The sequence below is a fragment of the Trifolium pratense genome, linkage group LG4 (assembly GCF_020283565.1).
Source record: "Trifolium pratense cultivar HEN17-A07 linkage group LG4, ARS_RC_1.1, whole genome shotgun sequence".
NCBI lineage: Eukaryota > Viridiplantae > Streptophyta > Magnoliopsida > Fabales > Fabaceae > Trifolium > Trifolium pratense.
The window spans coordinates 10,525,741-10,546,510 of NC_060062.1; the positions used below are offsets into that span (position 1 = coordinate 10,525,741).

Consider the following 20,770-nt stretch of genomic DNA (forward strand, 5'->3'; position numbering starts at 1 on the left):
AAAGAATTTTACATGTCTTATTTATGGACAAAGTTTGGACTTTAGAGTGTAACCGTAAACCCTAATGTGATTATAATTCTTTGAAGAATTTAATTTATTTCTCAATAAAAATTTAATTTATATATTATAACACAATATAATAATTTTAAATATATATTTAATTATTTATATTTTAAAGAAAAATATAAGAAAAAATATAAAAGTCTTGTTTTTTTGTGTCTCTCACAAAAAATGCTTAAAATCAATAATAATAGTGGAATAGAATGAGATAAGGTTTATCTATATATTTACAAAGAACCCTGAAAAACTAAAAACAAATATTCACATTGAAAGAACCGAGCGAACGATAATGGCGAAAGGAAAGAAGCAACTGATGTCATCAGCACCATGGAGAGGCGAAGAAGACGACACCGAACAATTTCCTGACGCTAATCTCAAAGTCACTAGTCAATCAGATGGAACTTCAACTATGCATGTTCCTCGCAACAAATCCAAAAATCATAACCATGATGATGATTTTGAAATTGATCCTGAACTTCGTTATAGTTTCCAACGCAATTTTCAGGTCTTCTTTTTTCTGAAATATATTCTATATTCATACAATTTGCTATTGGTTTCAACCTGTTTTGATATGTTATTGTTTGTGTTTTAAAGGAAATTAGGTTGTGATATTATGGGTCAGTTTGAATTGGCTTATTTTTGAGTTTATGCAAATAAATAAGCTTTTATGCATTATTTATAAGTTTGTTAATGTAGTTTCTGAAAAAACAGCTTAAAGATACAATTTTTACTAGTGGGAACTTATGAATTAACATAAAAATAAAGAATTTATTTATTTGTATAAGCTATTTGGAATTAGCTTAAATAAGCTAATCCCAATGGGCCCTATGAGTTGTTTGGATTGACTTATTTGAACTTATCTACTAACATAAGCTTTGTGAACTTGTTTGGGAGAACTTATGAAAATGACTTACGGAAAATTTTAAAGGTTTTTCTTTTTAAACTTATTTTCATAAGTACTTCAATATAGCTTATGAAAATAGCTTGTAGGATATATAGGAACAATTTATATTTATTTTATCTTTTTCTATGAAAATAGCTTATATGAGATTATACATAAGCCCTTATCATGAAAAGTGTTTGTGCTATAAGCTGCAAATAAGCTGATTATCCAAACAGGCCCAAATATGCTTTAAAGTTAAAACTTGAAACCTTTTTTTTTTTTTTGTAAAAGCTATTTATACCTAAGGTTATTGCTTCATGGTGTTATATTAGTGTGGAAAGTTCATGTAAATGAAATAATATGTACAAAATAATTCACTGACTAATATAAAGGTTCGAAGTATAATCACATACAATGTTGAAACTTGAAACCATTGCGGTGAAGCTGCAAACCTTTATACCACAATAAAATGCGACCAAAATTGCGGTTGTGATGTCAATGTGGAGACTTCTAAAACTGTTGTATTCCACTGCAATTGCGGTTGTGGTCCACAATTTAAACCTATGGCACCTAGACTTTGGATCAAATGTGTGTGTCTGGCGCATGTTGGTGTCCTACACCAACACATACGAATATATTCGATTGCTTTCATTTTCTTAAATTATTACCATGTCTATGGTGTACGATGTTTGTGTCTGCTTCATAATTGACTAGTGGGATGCACAGTTGGTGTACAGTGTCTCTTCAGGGCTTTTTGAATTTTTTATCTCATTATGAAGTGTGGTGCTAGCGGCCACAACTTTCTATTTTGGCCGCTATAGTAGCTGCGACAGAAACTATTATATAGGCTTTCTGTTTCGTTGTTTGACTTTATAGATTTTGACTTAATATATTACAACCATAAATGTGTATTACATGTGGCTCCTTTTTTATCATTCCCTTCTGCTATTTTTGGATAAGAGTCTGTCCTGTTATCGTTTTTTCCTTAGTTATTGCTTGTACAATTGATATATCATCCAGTATTCTTCTCCAAGTTTTGAATGTAATATACTTTTGTTTTTTGTATTTGCAGTTTATTCAGCGAGTTTTTAGCATTGACACTGTGGTGAAACCTCTCCCACCCGTCATGGCTTACAATGTCTCTCGCAACTTGAACTTCTTCACGCGCATTTTCACTCAATTCTTTGGTATGTTACATTCAGCGCACCTTTTTACACAGCTTGGGAATGCATAGAAAATATATAAGGATTACTATTCGGTTCTTCTTTTAAAATCAAACACAAAGGGCCAAATACCTAGGAGCATGAGCAAATCTTGCATGGTTCCTACACTAAATAGTGACCTTTACTTTAAAATGCTCCCCAGCCCGCACATTGTCCTCGACCTCACCTAAAAATTCAGCCGCATCAAGATTATTGTGAAATCCAATAATTTCTTCCAACTGTGAATGCATCATCCCCCACAGTCGACATGTCTTATCATTGTTCTTCAAGTCAAATCAATCTGACACTGCATTTCGAAGTGAAATCCCTGCTTAAACGAGAGAACCTGTAATATGAACTCAATATCCCACATTCCCTCCATCAACATCTAACTAAACTTTCATATTCCAGAGTCAAATCCATGACTCAATATTACATATATCATGGCTTGAAGCAATCTATTCGGTCTAACGCAAGGTTCTCAACTAGAGTTTTCCTTTTGAAATGGGCTTGAAGCGAAACACAAAATATAGTACGAGATAAAATATATGTCATGGTGTTACATTCTATTGTCATATTTTAAACAATCCAATCAATGGTAATTGATGTCATTTTATTATATTCCTCTTTATTTCATCTTTTTCCCTTAATCCAACTATAGCTTTAGTTCAAATGTTCTCTCCAGGGATTTTTTGGCAGAACTGTCAAGTCCTTCAAGCCATCTGTGTTCTAAACTTTATATATGAATTCCAGTCTCATAACCATTTTATGCTTTCTCTTTCATTAGACTGCTTCCAAATTGACCAACATTGTTTCTCAATCCACTCTTGGCACTTGACCATATTAATGCTCATTGTTGTCAAAAAGTACTCGTTATTTGTGCTTCGTTGGATTAGCATAATTTTTGTTATTTTGGCAAACCAATTATTTATCATTTCTCTGATGTTCCCTCGTGTTTTAAATATGACAAATATGCAACAAATTTTGATATTTTCCTTGTTTTTATTTTTAATATGGTATATGTTACCTGCTGCACTGCAGATCCTGAAGGCATTGCCGCTGCCCAGAAATCCATAGGCATAGGACAGGAAAACAGAGATCGCAGAGTTCGTTGAAGATAATAGCAGAAGGCACCATAAAAAAATTAAAAATCATATGTAAGAACTTGGAAGATGATATTGAAGTATCATTTACGAGTAAAGTTTTTCCTGATGTTATTACTCGCAGAATTATTTAGCTTGTTTGTCGTGATATTTACTTATGTATATTAAAAATTTAGTAGCGTTACAATTTGAAATTTTCTACTCGATCTGAAAAAAGACATTCCATTGCATATAATGTTAACAAAACAACCAAGAATTTAATGAAAGCCACTGCAAGGAGTAGTGGGCACTACCATTAGTTTGTGGCTCAGCAAAAACAATTTGAAAATTGTTGTAAATAGAAAGTAGAGTTCGACACTCTTCAGAAAGCTAACGAAATTTTGGCGTTATAATTTGATAGAGAGAGTGATAAATGTGCAGTTCATATGATAGAATGTGAGAAATAGATTCAGTGATCTCTTGTATTTAGATCGAAATAAATAAGTTGGCTGCATTGTGAAGCTCTGTTGGTATTTATACCAGTCGAGACATGTGTTGACTCAACACATATTAGTTCGAACATTAAGGCCATGTTTGGCTTAGTTCTATGGTGTGCAATACTTGTATATAAGTCTTGCACAGTGAAAAGACCAATTTTCACCATTGAATCTAAAAATTCCACCAAACTTTATGGTGCACCCTCCGGACTAAATCCACTCCCTCTTTTCTCCTTCCCCTCACAACAATGGGTTCAAGACCAATGGTGGATCCTAATCCAAACTCAACATCATATCCTTTTTACTTTCCTCAATGTTGGCAACTTAATTTAACAAGCGCTTTTTATGTTTGTTGCTCTAAGAAAAATCCACAAAGCAAATTAATTATTTGGTTTGAGACTTTGAGTAAATGGAATGAAATCAAACCCACGACCATCTCTCTTCCAGTCTCTTGATTCTTGAATGTAACTAAAACTTTGGTCTCTTTAATTTTGTGAACAAAACATTTAATTGGTGTAAAACTAAAAGATATTTGTCTCTTTAACTTAGTAGTTCTTGAGTGTTCATTTTTTTTTATTAAAGTAGAGAACAATGACCAACGCGGTTGTTTTTCGTTGACGGGGTGCAAAGACACTTTTGTGACAATGGAGATGACGTCTCGGCGACGTTTCGACTTGCGACTGTGTGGTGGAGTTGCAGTGATTTAGATCTGAGTTTGTGGAGGGAGATGGAGTTCGTCGGTGAAGTCGCCGGAGAGATGGTGGTGGCTGGGGATGAGTGAGAAGAGGAGTTGGCAGAAATAGGGATGGATGGAATTGATATAGCAGGGAAGAAACACCATAAAGTTTTGTGGGACTTCAAAAATCAATGAATGCACCATTTAATTTGGTATTTCACGATTTCATTTTTTTTTTTTTTGCCTTTCACCACTAGTTTAATCTGGTTCGATGGTCAGTTCTAGCATCAAGTGGTTCCAGCCCCCTCCCGATCACAGTTACGGGGATCGAACTGTGGTCCTCCCTACCAAGTTCAGCGTCAATCACCACTGATATGTGTTACTATACTTAGTTATTATTCTTTCTTATTTTTGTCAAGTAATTTAGTTATTAGAAATTCATTCTTGAAATGAATAAGTGATGAATTATAGATTTAAACTTCGACTCTTGCATATTATAATACAATATCCCTACCAATAAGTTACGTTCACGGGAATTGCATAACTATTACTCTATTACTGCATGGGAATTGTTATTTTTTAGTTATGATGCATCATTACAACTTTGTTTACCTTTTTTGTTTCCTGTACACTCTTTATTAGTACTTTCTAAATTGGTTGTGTAAATTTTGTTAGACAATTAGATAGTACTACTCTTGTCCCAAAATATAAGGAAAAATTGGTCAAAGAAAGTTGATGTATTTGGTTAAAAATTTGGACTAGATACATCAACTTTAGTTGACCAACTTTCCCTTATATTTTGGGACGGAGGGAGTACTGGTTGGTATAGGCTTTTATCTCTCTATAGGAATTCTATGTACTTCTTTCTGTAACACTATGTTAATTTGTGTAACCTTGTATGTACTTTTCTTTTTGTGGCAGTGTGTTAATTTGTGTCACCCTGTACTTTTTTTGTGGCACTGTGTTAAATGTGTCACCATTATATGTACTTTTTGTGTCACTAGGTTAATTTGTGCGACTCTTTTATGTACTTTTTCTGTGTCACTGTGTTAATTTGTGTTACCCTTGTATGTACTTTTTTATGACACTATGTTAATTTGTGACCCTTTTTTATGTAATTTTTTGTGTCACTGTTAATTTAATTTGTGCGACCTTTTTATGTACTATTTTTTTGTGTCACTGTTAATTTGTGTGACTCTTATGTACTTTTCTAAAAAATTACAAACATACGTTTCTATACATTTGGACTCACCCAGATTTTTTATGCCATATATCCCTTAAAAAAAATATTACCACAATGCCCTAGTCTACTTGGATGATGAGCATCAAGGATTGTCATTTTGTACATGAGCAAGGCGAGTCATCAAACAATCTATAATTGTTATTCTAGCTTATGTGAAGTTTTAGTCCATAATCTACTGGTAGGGTTCATGTCTGAAGTTGTTGGAAAACACCTTGTTGAGTACATCAGAGACTCCCAATGTACAATTCATCAGACAACAAGTAGCTTATGATGCAATTATATGCGCTTAAGAGTCCGTCTTGATGTTTAGAAACCACTTATGAGAGGAATATTAAAAAGACGAGCAGAAGTGGTGCATAGCGAAAGCTCAAGTATGAAAAGAAATCACAATATTTGGCTTCAAGAGAGTTCCTTTTTGACAATGAGAAGGATCATGTCTATGGCTAATATTTCAGATGTCACCAAAGACTAGTTCATCACATGTACCTTTGGAGACTTTCCCCACAGAAAAGTTAAACATCTGCTTAATACCTTTCTATTTACCTATCACAAATGCATAGTTAATTCGAATTCAAACAATACATGATCTTCAATAAAATTTATAACAGATCAATCTGTTATGAAGACATGTGCAAAAACAATTCTGTTTGTTTCAATACCTAAACACACTATAAACCAAACTGCCAAATAAAAACATCAAAACAGTTTGGTTTACTTATGGAATTAAGCAGTGTAATTTTTCAAATAGTTAGATTTTGTTTCATGTATGACTTTGTTTAATTGGCTTTTGAAAACCAATATTAACATTTAATTCAATCGGAGGCTAGCTTACTTGCTAATATTTGATTTGATTGGCACACCAACATCATACTTAAAGAATATAACAAGTCAAATATATCGAGTTTTCAGATAGTGCATAAGATAACACAAATTACAAATTATCAACCAGTATTATTTGTCAACCAAGTGCACACATGAAAAAATATAAAAAGAACAGAAACTCAGATTCTATGCTCACAACTCCGTGTACATGAAAAAGAACCATATGTCAAAAAAATCTCACAACATACATGAAAAACTTGAGATATAATTCAAGTGACATTACGGCAATTAGCCTTCATAATCTCCCTGAGCAAATTTGTTTTCTGGATAGAAGACGGCTATTACTTCATTTCCACCAAATTTTCTCCCATTCAATCCAGTGCGGGCTTTTGTAGCACCCTCGATATCCACATATTCCAAAAACACCTGCAAATGTGAAAAACAGAACAAGTTGCCACCCTTGTTTAAACACAATATTATATGAAAACTGCTCTATAACCCTCGTAGAAACTCTGGCAACACTAACACATTTTTCAACACCCTTTTATTCGTTGAAATTCTTAAGGATTCTACCAAATTTATGAGATGTGTAGTTTAGTGAGTTCTGTTTGACTTTGAACCAATAAGAGGGAGTGTGTTGGAAAGTGTGTTAGAGTGTACTGTATTACTAACACACCTTTAATCCTGATGTTTTCAAGTTCCAAATGACACCAAAAGCATATTTTAAGTACCTAGTGATTACTTTTGTCAAAAAAAAAAAAAAAACAAAGTACCTATTGATTACTCTGCCGCTTACCCCAGAGGGATTTTAACCCTCCAAAAACAACTTTAAAAGCTCCAAAAAATATGCACTTTATCTGATCAATTTCGTGGATTAGAATTTTCTAAAAAATAACTTCAGGCTCTCTCTAATGGCACTCAAAATGCATTTTCCATCAGTAAGTTACCGACAGTAACTATACATCAATCTACTATTAGCATAAAAACACGTGCACCCTTTATTTCTATATTTCTATAATAATAATAACCGCAATCATCATCATCATGAAGAAAACAAGAATGATATCTAGAAAAAAAAAGAAAGAAAAAAAAAAGAGACTCCTTATAAATAGCAACATAAATGTCTACAACAATAGGTCAAGAATACAGACCTTTCCAACTCCACCAGATAGATCCCCATCTGGTTGTGGGCGAGGGATCACAACATTCACCAAAGTACCTGCACATATTGTGAAAGTAAAAGAGTTTATCGTATAAATAAGCTTTCAAAACATGAAATGAAGCAGGTAAAGGTGCATTGAGATAGAAAGGTTATGAAGGCTTGGGAATGTAAATTAGTCCTGATACTTTGTGGAAGAATGTCACACTAAAAATGGATGTGAAACAAATAAATACAGCAATTAATACACATGCATTGCAGGTCTGTAGAAGACCAGCTTTCAAAATCAGTAATTACCAAATTTGGAGCATTCCTGTCTCATGTCATCGATAATCTCTTCATAGTCCTCATCTTCTTTGAGCTCGTCAGGAGCAACTGCGTTAGTTAAACACACCACCTTTGTAGCCACTAATGCTGGTTGAAATATAAGTTTCTGCGAAGTTGAAAGTATAAAGTAACTTGAGTTTTAAATGGGTACAACAAAATATTGGTAATAGAAATATTTTCAGAGACAATATTACATACCTGCAGAGCAATTTGCTGTTGTGCATGCATTAAAATGCTCTCTTGTTCAGGTTTAGGCTGGGTTGTACCTTGATTAGCTCGTCTAACGGTAAGAGTCTTATCTCCCATCTTAATTCCATTCAGAGCTGCACAGGCAATATCGGTAACTGCAAGATCTTGGTATACACAAAATGCATAACCCTTTGAGTTTCCTGTTTCTCTATCTTTCACCAGATCGAAACCCCTTAGAGGACCAAAAGTTTCCAAAAGCTCCCTGATCTGAGTTTCTGTGAAGTAATAGGGAAGTCCACCCACAAAAATGCGATCAGGACCTTCAAGTCCACCAGCTGACCCAGGTGTTAACCCAACAGCACCAAGGTTCAGGTTTGGGTTAGGTTGGCTTGGGCCTAGAGTAGCAGCTAGAGAAGGGTTGTAATCAGTAGGTCTCCTGACTTTGACAGGTGCCCCCTAGAGTTATAATTAAAGTGAAATAAAATTCGTTCAGATCATCAACATTCATTTACATCAAAAAATAAAAGAGTGAGAGAGGAGTCTTAGACAACCTCAAAAATAATTCCATCCAAAGCCATTGCATTGCTAGCTTCCTCAACGGACCTCATCTCAACAAAGGCGAATTTTTTGTCATGGTTAATGTAAACATTGACCACCGCATCACCTTCATTCACACACAGAGCATTAAAATTAGTTCCTAACAATGAATAGTCAATCTAAAACCTCAACAGGCAGAAGTATTTTGTATTTGAAGATTTTATTTACCTGGACCAGCAGTATTTCCTCCAATACTAGCCATGACCTGGCTGAAGAAAATAGCAACAGACTGCAGTATAACATGAAAAAATCCTTACAATCATTAGTGGCTAAACAATCATCAACAAAACCAGCTTTAAAAATCACAGGCTTGTCTTCCACTTGTTTGTATGACTCATAAGTAAGGAAGTAATAGATAAGGTCAAAGATCATGATGCCAATAATCAGAAAAACAGATAGTAGAGTAGGCCTGTTAAAGCCCAGTACCTGCTCATTGGCTGTAGGAGGGAGTCCACCAACATACACACGCCTAGCATGTCGAGTAGCCTGTATACATTTCATACATCAATTAAGTCCATAAAATAATGCCAATAATGCTAAAAGGAAAGAAGAAAACAAATCAGTATATCACTGAAAAGCCTTCCTCTACCTGTTGTGTCATAGCCTGAATTGGCATCATAGGGAGAGCATTGAATTGCTGCATCTGAAGTAGAAAAACAGGAAGACAAAAATTAATATAAGCCAAACCATAAACAACCAAGAGTGGGACAAATAAAAGGAGATGTACCTGATTATTAGCCATTGGAAACATGTTTTGCAACACTCCAGGAATTGCAGGATTTGGCGCAGTAATCTGACCTGCAAATATTGGCATATTACACCTCAGAACAAATTCATTTTTTATCGTTTGAATAACAATTGATTAATTAAGTATCAAATGACTCCTTACTCCAATTTCCATTTGTTTAAGCAGAATTTAACCTTGTTAATATAGGCATAAGATTAAATGAACATTTAAACAAGTTTTGGAGATAATATCTGTACGTCTACCAAAGTAGATATAATTTCCAGTTGAAGACGAACAAGACCCACCAAAAACCGGTGCATTGATTCCTCCTTGGACATAAAAGCTACAGATGTCGGCTCACGCCCATTGTCAGCACAGTGGGGCAAGTAGCCCAACATTGTCTTCTTAGAGCATAAGACAAGAAAGAAACAAAACAAACAAACACCAAACAGAAGACAAAAAACCAAAGCACCTTTTAGTTCCAGTTCCAGGATTATATCAACAAGTAAACAAAAAGAAGACTAAATTGCACACCGTAGGAGACCAGTCCACAAAGAGCTACAGGATCGGATAATAACTGAATATAGCTTACCCAGATAACAGCATGCAATTTGATATGAACTTTTTCCCATACTACGACCAACAAAAAAAAGAAAGCAGTTAAGAATAACAAAGTTTGTACATAACACAAGAGCAAATACCTGTAACACCGGCAGGACCAGCTAACATTGCAGAAGGAGGGGGAGCCAAATCAAAACCACTAACCCTTTTGCTGTAAGTAAATAATGTTAGCATTAAAAAATAAATGCTACCTCACACCAAGAAGCATTTTATCATGTAGTTAGACTATTAGAATATTGAACTACAATAATTTAATAAAGAGATGTTTTTAAATTCTAACAGATGTTTTTAAGACAGAACTTAATAATTTTCCAAATATCTGTCACATGCATTCACAGTTGCATATGTGAGGGCATATTCCATAATCTCAAGTATTTGGTATGTTTGTGTTTACACGATTTACCTCTTTGAGCGAGACCGTGACCTTGTTCCATGCTCAGATCTATCCTTAGGAGGTGAAATAGATCGAGACCGAGACCTACGCTTATGCCTTTCCTCTCGATCATAATCCCTTCTTCTGTAATATAAACTAGTTTTTTAAGGAAAACTGAAAATAAACAAAAACAACAATTCCAAAAGAAACAAGATTACTAAAACATCTTGAATGAGCAAGATAAATTAGGCATCAGTATTGCAAATCACATATGAGCTTTTAACCTGTCACGGTCACGACTTCGGTGAGAATCACCATCATCCCTGTCTCTATCCCTACCCCTATCCCTTCCGCCATCTTTTCTGTCGCGATGTCGATGATCTCTGCGGTGGTGATCCCTTTCCTTCTCCCCATCACCACGATCTCTCTCGCTGTCTCTATCTCTGTGCCTCTCCTTTTCTCTTTTCCTATCTTTCTCTCGCTCCTTTTCTCTGCTTCTCGAAGATTCTCTATCATAATCACGAGATTCATGCTGCCAAAACAAAACAATAACATAAGCTACGCGCAAGAGTTCAATTCCACTATCAATTACTCAAACCAAACAGGAAAAAAAAAATCCTCTCTCTACCTCTCTATATAGTTTCTAATTTCAAAGGTGAAACGCAAAGGACCGTACTTGTTGATTAACAATACAGTAGTGCTAATTATTACGAAGGATGGACTAAACGAAACACAAGAATGCAGACGATGTGTCCTTTTTATGAAAAAATAGTCAAATAAATTTCAGTTTAGTTTCACAGAATATAGAGTAGTAGTGACTGAAATGGGCAATGAAAAAACGGTTTCTTCAAATAATTGTTCATAAAAAACAGCATTTTCCTTAACAATAAAACACAGACCAATGGCTGACTAACCTTAATTGGTTAATTTCAAAGTGAAATGCATTTAACCCTAATTGTTAATTAACACAAGAAAACACAAACCAATTGTCAACTAACCCTAAATGGTTAATTTCAAACGTAAAATGCATTTAACCCTAATTATTAATTAGCTAATTACTTCTTACAACATGTTATCGAGACATTTTTTGCACTTTGGGACCTTGATAAAACCAAAGAAAGGCATGAGAGTTAGGCACTTAATTTGGTTGGCAACTACTTGGGGCATTTGGCGTCTTAGGAACAACATTTTATTCAGAGGCGAGATTGCAAATGTGTCAACTTTAGTAGAGCAAATTAAGTTTATATCTTGGCTTTGGTTTATAGGGAGAACCGGTTGTAATCTTTCTTTTGTTTATTCCAATTGGTGTAGTAATCCCTTAGATTGTTTACAATGTTGTTAAGGGTTACTTATTTTGAATTGTAAGGGTTTGAGTACCCCTTGTACTCCTTATAATTCATTTTTTGCTTATAAAAACAAGAAAACACAAACCATTTGTTAACCTAACCTCTAAATGGTTAATTTCAAACATGAAAAGCATTTAACACAAGAGCACAAAAACAAAAATCTAACTAACCCTAATGGTTAATTTCAAAGCTGAAATGAAGTTAAACCAAATTATCTATTAACAAGAAGATACAAACCATAACAATTGTTAACTAACTAACCCCTAAATAGTTAATTACAAACGTGAAATGCATTGAACTCTAATTGTTAACTGCCAATTAACACTAGAATACACAAACCAACATCTAGCTAACCCTATTTTTATAAGCAAAAGATGAATTATAAGGAATACAAGGGGTACTCAACGCTTACGATTCATAGACAATCTAACTAACCCTAATGGTTAAATTCCAAACCTGAAACACAATTAACCCTAATCATTAATTAACAAGAAAACACAAACCAATTGTTAATGTTAACTAACCCTAATTTGTTAATTCCAAAAGCTAATTACACTAAACACTAATTCTTAATCAACAAAAAAGGAATGAACGAAATCAAATTATATCGATATATAAAAAACAAGTGTTGAAAATTGAAGAGAAAAACAAAAACGTACGCGAGATTTGGAAACAGATTGATCGAGAGGTTGAGGAGAAGATGCAGAAGAAGGAAATTGATGAGTGGTATCAAGATCCTCTGCACCTCCGCCGTTTTCTTGTTCTTCGTATCTCTCTTCTGCTTCGTATTCAGCCATTGTTGTTTTCTCTTCGATTACTTCACTTCGCTCTTCTTTACTATATACTTCTCAATTCAACCCACAGTGAATAAACTCTCAAACACACGGTGAAATTTTAAAATTCCTTGAATACCTCTTGAAATTTGGAAATAGATAAATACTTTTCTGAAATTTTAAAAAGTCAATCAAATTGCCCTGGTAGTGCTAGGGGGCAATTTGATTGACTTTTTCAGGGGTATTTGTCTATTTCCAAGTTTCATAGGAGTATTTGACGAATTTTAAAATTTCAGAAGGTATTTGACAGTTTACTCAGCTTCGATTATTTATATATGGATTGAAAATAAATAACTTATTCTTTAAGTTAAGTTTTGATTCGAGGTAGTTTATTAAAAAAATAGATTATAAAAATATAAATTAAATTAGGTTTTTTTTAATCTATTACTTTATAATAATTTGAGAGTAGTTGTCCATACACCAATGAAAATAAGTACATCCCTTTAATCTATCTATCCTTTTATAATTTGAGGGTTTTTTTTTACCACTAATATAAATTAAATTAGGTTTTTTTTTAAGTTTCGATTTTTTTGTAAAAAAAATAGTTAAGTTTCGATTTTGAGGTAGTTTATTAAAAAAATTATAAAAAAACAATTTTTATTAATAAAAATTGATTTATCTATACCTATTACCTATATATATAAAGAGATATAAAAAAATTTGGTGTGAACTTTTCATAAACGTACCAACAATATTTTGATTTTTTTATTAGCAAAAAAAATATTTTATTAACAAACTCGTCATAAACTCTTCTATTGAACTAAATCTTATTGAAATTTTTAGGAGCTAGATAGCTTGATTGGGCACGACTTTAATGCACAATGGCACAATTTTTAACCTACTTAGAGCTCTATAAATAGCAATCTTCACCACAAAAAAAAAAAAAAAACTTTTTACATAGAAAAACACACACAAAAAAAAAAAGGCATTTCTAACTCTCATATAACAAGAAAAAAAACAATACATTGCTTGACATGACAACAATATGAAATCATCTGTCATGTATGAAAATAAAGAGTCAAACGTATGTCTAATATGATACATCATGAAGAAGATAAACTAAACTCTTTTGAAAATGATCCTAATTTAACTTATTATGAGCTACTTAGTATTTGTGAAGAAAAAATGTTTTTACTTCTAAGAAAATTATTGCTATTCTTAAATCAAAAGTTTTCAAACATTATTTTGAGAACAAAAATAACTAATTTTAAGACATAACAAAAAAAAAAATTTAGACATGATTTTGTTTCAGTTCCACAAGAAAAACACAATTAAAAAACTATCGTCTCTTATGGGCAAATTTGCATATAGTTGGGAACATTTTTTCTTCATACAATTTTGTGGATAGATCGATATATGTCACAAAAGCTTTAAGTCTAAGATTTGGTTGAAAAATTCCAAGTATTGAAGGAGTTAAAATTATTTTATTTAACTTAAGGACTAGTTTTTTTTTTGTACATACTTAAGGACTAGTTTATTTAAGTGTTTAAGAGAAAAATATTAACTCTATTCATTCAATATATTATGCGGATTAGGCGTGTGCATGGTTTAAAAACCACACCACACCAAACCATATTTATGGTTTTGGTTTAGAACCAAAACCATTTTAATGAAAAATTGGTTATTTTGCAAAACTAATTTGGATATGGTTTATAATCGGTTCGAAACCAATTTATAACCGGTTTATAATAAAAAATAGGTTACTTATTTATAACCGATTCATCTTAAATTTTATTTTATTTTTTATTTTTTTTAAAAATGCATTATTATAACTTTTAATTCCTATATATTTAAACTTTTTTCTTTACAATAATTAAGCCATTTTTTTTGTTTAATTGATTAAAAGAACATATTTAATAATTATTGTTTATAAAAAAAAAACATAATTTTTCTTTAATTTTATGAATTATTGGTTTATAATCAATTCATAAAAGTTTTTTTTCTAAGCCCAAACATATTTCAAACTAAGCCCAACAAAACAGATTTTTTTAAGCCCAAAATAATTAAAATATAGATTTTTTTAAAAAAATAAAACCATCAAAAATCTGTTTTTTATAATTATTTTTAAAATAAATAAATTTTGTTAAATAAAAAATAATTAAATATTAAAGGGTGGTCGGCCGCCGGAGCGCCGCCGCCAACCACCAACAACCACCGCGCCGGTCGCCGGAAGTTTGCCGGAGATTGCCGGAAAATCGCCGTCCGTCGCCGGAGCGCCGCCGCACCGGCCGCCGGTGGTCCGGCGTTGACCGCCGGTTGACCACCGGTCCTCCACCCCTCTTTTAATTAATTATTTTATTATATAATAAAGAATTTTAAAAAATTGAAGATTGGGCCTGAATTAGCTATTGGGCCTAAATTTTCAAACCAATTCCAAACCAAATTACAAAATGTGGTTATGGTTTATAATTGGTGTTTTTTTATTGGAGTGGTGTGGTTTTTTTTTTTTAAATGGATTTTACAAACTAAAATTGGATATGGATTGGTTAGTAATTTGGTTAAGGATAACCAAATTTTTTGCACACCCCTAATGCGGATAGACCTGATACCATTATACACCAATAATGTTATGGTGCAAACACAAATTTTAAATATAAAATTGACAAATATACCATTTTACAATTTTTTAATTTGCTTCAGTATGCGTGCACAGACTCAATTTATCTACTATGTCAAATACGTATTTGAAAAACTTTTTTGAAATAACACAACTCATTATACACCATGCTAAACGCGAGTAAAGATGACATCATACTTTTCTGTTTGTTTGCTTACTTTTTCTTTTGAATTTTGATTAATGCCTTTGTACCTTCTTATAAAAAAAATATGCACCGTTCAAAGTGTATTTATTTTTCTTATTATAAAACCTAAATCATGTATCATATATTATATTATTACTGCGTGGCTCTCGTGGGACACTCACGTGGTTTTTTAATCATAAAAAAACAATACTACTTTATATATCATCATCATACAACAACATTATTTTCTAACACCTATGAGTTTAGTTTGAGCACTATCACAAATTATACAATGGAAAACTTAGCAACATTATTATCATCACTAAATTTGAATCCTAAAAATGCAATTTTCACTATAATTGCTATAGTTTTAATATGGTGGATATGGAGTGCACTAGATTGGATTTGGTTCACACCAAAAAGAATAGAGAAACGTCTCAAACAACAAGGTCTTAAAGGAAATTCATATAGAATCATGGTTGGTGATATTAGAGATATGGTTAAGATGATTAAAGAAGCTAAATCTAAACCTATGGATCCTTATTCTAATGATATTGCTCCTCGTGTTTTGCCTTTTGTTGTTCATACTATTGCTAAATACGGTATGTCACTACAACATTCAAGCTATATTTTAATTTAGTTGCTTTATTGTTTTGGTTGCTCTGTTTTCATTCTTCTTGGTATTTTAGTTTTTGGCGGTACTGTTTTCATGCAGTAGACGATTTCGGCGGTTTAAATATAATCAAATGGTTTTGATCACTCTGATTTTATTTAACTACTTTTTCATAGTTTTAATCACAACCGTTCACTTTTGATTGGACAGCCATTAGCAGTTACTGCGTAAGCGCAATAACTGTGACATAGTAACTGTGGTACATCCATTTCTGTTTAAATCGATTTATTTGAGTTTATCTACTTGAACTTATGAAAATATATTTCTTATAACTTTTTTTCAGCTTATTTTTTACAAGTTTTTCAAAATAGCTTATGTAAATAAATTATCTGTCAACATAAGTTTTGTTAAAGTGTCGGAAAAACTTATGAAAATAGCTTATTATATTTTTCATAAATTTTTTATATATATTTTTCATAAGTTTTTATTCAACATATTTTAAAGTTAAGTTCTCTAAGATAGCTTTAAATAAACAATTTAGAGCATGTTCAATGTCCACGTGTGCTGATTTAGTCAAAACCAATGAGAGGTCAGTCTTTTGTAAAATGGACTAAAGTTAGAGGGCCAAAAGTGTTATTTTAAAAGTTAGGGATCAAAATCGTAAGTTTATAAAAGTTGAGGACCAAAAATACAATATAGCTAAGAATTAAATTGATGATCAATCACATTTAGTCATACAAAACTTTTTTGGATTACCTTATAGATACATTTCAACCAACTTTTCTCAGCACGTTCAAATTACTTACCAATTATTTTCTTTTCTTTTTTTTTTGATAGAGAGGAATTGAACCAATTATTTTCTCATATAATGAGATCCAAGTGAGATTCTTCATAAAAAAATTGCATTATCATTGTTTAACTATTAAACTGATTTTGCTGATTAATCATAACATCTGAATGAATATATGATATTAATGCAGGGAAGAGTTCATTTATGTGGCTTGGTCCAAGACCTAGGATATTCATAATGGATCCAGACAAAATCAAAGAAATGACTAACAAGGTGTATGATTTTCAAAAACCTGATACAAGTCCACTTTTCAAGCTTCTAGCATCAGGCTTTGCAAATTATGATGGAGACAAATGGGCCAAACATAGAAAAATTGTTAGTCCAGCATTTAATGTGGAGAAAATGAAGGTTAGTTTTTACTATTTTTTTTAGTCATTATTTTTTGTCTGGAACAAAGTGTTGCCAAAGTGTTGCACCACTGAAATTTACACTCATAATTGTGAAGTTTTTGGTTCGAATTTGAGTGAAGACGTTCCATCTAATAATATAAGTATTTTTTTTTTAATATAAGCTAAAAATTTATTGAAGACAAAAAATAAAGGAAAAATTAAATAGCTGAATCTCCTCATTTGTATACATCATGTGCTTAATTTCTCTAGCATTTTTATCCTTCAAATTTTGCAATATCTTCAAGTCATGGAAAATATTGAGATTTATATTATCATTGATAACAATAACAATTGAATCACTCCAAGATAGGAGATCTCGAACATAGTTATTCTTTGTCATTGCATAACTCCAAGAGCCAACAATATCCATATCACGACATGTATTACTTATTCGAAAGAAAAGTAACATCAATACTTTGATGTGTGGGGAAAAAATAGTAGCAACCCGCAATGAAGCAATAATAATCACAAACAAAAATAAATGAGATGAAGGAGAAGAAAGAGAAAACACACAATGTTTGTTTACTCAGTTCGGTCCAAAGAATGACATACGCCTGAGGGAGAGTGCAGCTTTCAGTTCCGCTAATCAAAAGAGTTTTGTTATACCCTTATTTCGAATCTCTTATCCTGACCAAGAGACTCAATTGAAACTCATGTTGTGTATTATATAGGCGCCAATCTACTTGTCTTGCACTTCAAAACACAACTTTATGGACTACAAGACTCGTCAAGCAAGATTGCAAGTCTTGTATTGTCTTGCATTTCAAGAAATATTCTTGTGGCCCATATGGCATGCCAAACAAGAAAAGAGGCTTGTATTCATGCTTTCTTCAAAAACAAGTAACTTCACATTCAAACAATTTTGAGTCACATATAACAATTCTAAGTTGTTCCTCAGAGGAGGAGAACTATGAGGATGCAGGTGTGCACTAGTGTGAGGCAACAAACAGAGAAACAATAGGGTAATTGTTGAGTGACTCAAAATTATTTTAACATAAAGCTAATTGTTTCTAAGAAGCATGAATACAAGGCTCTTTTCTTCCTTGGCAAGACATTTGGGACACAGGGATATTTCTTGAAGTGCAAGACAGGACAAGAAATCTTATTTGGCAAGTTTTGTAGTCCATAAGGTTGTGTTTTTAAGTGGAAGACAATCTCAATGTGTGAAAAAAAGACAATCTTAGAGAGATCAAATGAGAGAACTTTAGGGTTAAAGCAAAAAAGAGTGCTTTTGGGAGATTATATGATTGGGAAACATATTGTAAACACCTTAATGAATGAAATCATTTAGTTTTTTGATCACGAAAAGAGATTCAAAATCTCCACCTAAAACTTAAAAGACATTAGTTATACGAGTTACCCCTCTTACATATCCAATATTTGTCCATTCATAATTGACGAGATTCAATCACTCACACTTCAATTCCAACTATAATATTTTTCAGTTTTTCACAAAGTTTCTCCCCAAATTCTTCATTATGATTGATATTTATGTACTCATATTAAAGTGGTCATTCTTACTACCTTGAAATTGTGGATTATATTAATCCTAACAAACTATGATTGTTGAAAATTTTCACAGATGTTGATACCAATATTTTGCAAATCATGTGATGATATGATCAAGAAATTGGACAAAGTAGTAACTTCATCCAATGGGCCATGTGAGTTAGATATATGGCCTTTTGTCCAGAATGTTTCAAGTGATGTCCTAGCTCGTGCAGGCTTTGGAAGTAGCTTTGAAGAAGGAAAAAGAGTTTTTGAACTTCAAAGAGAAATGCTTACACTTACAATGACCCTCTTTAAGTTTGCTTTCATTCCAGGTTATAGGTAAGGCTTCACTCTTTTTGCAACCTAAATCCATTTTATGTTTTGGTCCTTAAATTTGTAGAATCTATTTCTAAATTTGAATTTAAGGAAACAGTGTCAAAATTAAGGTTTGGTATTTCGAAATTGGAATGTATATTGTCCCGTGACTCGTGTAGTTCATATAATAAATGACTGCGATGACTTTTGATATGTTTGAAGCGCTGATTTGAACAGGCCGAAGGCGCCTGTAGGCCGCCTGGCCTATTCCCAACCCTATCTGCAATGCCTCTCTTCTCTGCATTTAGGGTTTAATTTTTGTCGCTAAAGTTGTTTATCCAAATAGGACTTTAGTGGAGTATAGTTGTCTTGACAGTAATGTAGATAATATTAATTTAAGTGTAGAATTAGAAAAAAATAATTCAAATATGTTACATTAAAAACACAAATTTACAGTTACCTCGAGTTCGATTTCTGGTGGGAGAAATGTTTGGCCAGACTTTACTTATCTCGCGGCTGAACTTTGGATTACCGGGACCTCTTCTCCCGGGAACCAGAGGGTTAAAAAAAAACCAATTTTCACTTATTTTGTTACATTTTCTTTTGTGAATATGACACTTCTAATCATGCTTATTTATTTATTGTTAGGTTCTTGCCAACATATACCAACAGGAGGATGAAAGCAATTGACTTAGAAATAAGAACATCACTAATGAAAATCATAAACAGAAGACTAAAAGCAATTAAAGCAGGGGAACCTACAAACAATGACTTATTAGGCATACTTTTGGAATCAAATTATAAGGAATCTGAAAAAGCTAATGGTGGTGGAGGAATGAGTTTAAGAGAAGTAGTTGAAGAAGTTAAGCTATTTTATTTGGCAGGACAAGAAGCAAATGCAGAATTACTTGTTTGGACTTTGTTATTACTTGCTAAGAATCCTGAATGGCAAGCAAAAGCAAGGGAAGAAGCTTTTCAAGTGTTTGGTCATGGAAATCCAGATTATGATAAAGTTGGTCAACTTAAAATTGTAAGTTTTTCACTTAGCTTAAATTATTTATAGTTTTGATTGGAGTACTAATTGCTTAAAACCTGTAAAACCCGCGTCCCCCATCGAATACACTAATTTGCATTCAATGTGAAACAGGTATCAATGATTCTACAAGAAAGTCTAAGACTATATCCACCGGTTATTATGCTATCTCGATTCCTTCGTAAAGACACAAAACTCGGAGACCTAACCCTACCTGCCGGAGTAGAACTCATAGTACCTGTATCAATGATGCACCAAGAAAAAGAATTTTGGGGAGAAGATTCTGGAGAGTTCAAACCTGAAAGATTTTCTGAAGGAGTTTCAAAGGCAACAAATGGAAAATTTTCTTACTTACCATTTGGAGGGGGTCCTAGACTTTGTATAGGACAAAATTTTGGCTTATTAGAAGCTAAAATTGCTGTGTCAATGATTCTTAGACAATTTTCTTTAGACTTTTCACCTTCCTATAAACATGCTCCTTCCTTTATTATTACTCTTCAGCCTGAGCATGGTGCACATGTCATTTTGAATAAACTTTAGAGTGTAGTTTTTAATTACTTTCTTAGTTTATTGCTAAATAAATTAGGCTTGTTTCATTTGAAAGTCTTGGCTTTTTGTTATGTTGTTTGTTATGTCAATTTTGTTACTTTGGATAATATGCCACAAAGATGATGAGTGTGTACCTCTACATTATTTTTCAA

The 20,770-nt window shown here is 32.7% G+C and overlaps 3 protein-coding genes across 6 annotated transcripts; 2 read left to right on the forward strand and 1 right to left on the reverse strand.

Annotated features, from left to right (window-relative positions):
• The first annotated feature begins 268 nt into the window (after window positions 1-268).
• On the forward strand, window positions 269-3,435 carry LOC123881682. The gene is made up of 3 exons (XM_045930402.1): window positions 269-565; window positions 2,016-2,130; window positions 3,187-3,435. The coding sequence occupies exons 1-3, from the start codon at window positions 350-352 to the stop codon at window positions 3,258-3,260; spliced, it is 405 nt and encodes a 134-aa protein (XP_045786358.1). The 5' UTR covers window positions 269-349; the 3' UTR covers window positions 3,261-3,435.
• Window positions 3,436-6,524: 3,089 nt separating this feature from the next.
• LOC123921761 (splicing factor U2af large subunit A-like) lies at window positions 6,525-12,710 on the reverse strand. 4 transcript variants are annotated; one of them, XM_045974425.1, is made up of 13 exons: window positions 12,464-12,710; window positions 10,743-10,990; window positions 10,489-10,602; window positions 10,166-10,236; window positions 9,465-9,535; window positions 9,327-9,380; window positions 9,164-9,223; window positions 8,906-8,966; window positions 8,692-8,804; window positions 8,150-8,596; window positions 7,922-8,057; window positions 7,617-7,684; window positions 6,525-6,891 (listed from the first exon to the last, which is right to left on the reverse strand). In XM_045974425.1, the coding sequence occupies exons 1-13, from the start codon at window positions 12,599-12,601 to the stop codon at window positions 6,754-6,756; spliced, it is 1,719 nt and encodes a 572-aa protein (XP_045830381.1). In that variant the 5' UTR covers window positions 12,602-12,710; the 3' UTR covers window positions 6,525-6,753. The 4 variants fall into 4 exon arrangements, with proteins under 4 accessions (XP_045830381.1, XP_045830384.1, XP_045830385.1 ...); XM_045974428.1 differs by lacking the exons at window positions 10,166-10,236; window positions 10,489-10,602; window positions 10,743-10,990; window positions 12,464-12,710 and adding an exon at window positions 9,770-10,118; XM_045974429.1 differs by lacking the exons at window positions 10,166-10,236; window positions 10,489-10,602; window positions 10,743-10,990; window positions 12,464-12,710 and adding an exon at window positions 9,722-10,118.
• A 2,891-nt stretch (window positions 12,711-15,601) lies between these two features.
• On the forward strand, window positions 15,602-20,770 carry LOC123921762 (cytochrome P450 72A14-like). Its single transcript, XM_045974430.1, has 5 exons — window positions 15,602-15,980; window positions 16,972-17,189; window positions 18,813-19,060; window positions 19,685-20,066; window positions 20,184-20,770. The coding sequence occupies exons 1-5, from the start codon at window positions 15,671-15,673 to the stop codon at window positions 20,607-20,609; spliced, it is 1,584 nt and encodes a 527-aa protein (XP_045830386.1). The 5' UTR covers window positions 15,602-15,670; the 3' UTR covers window positions 20,610-20,770.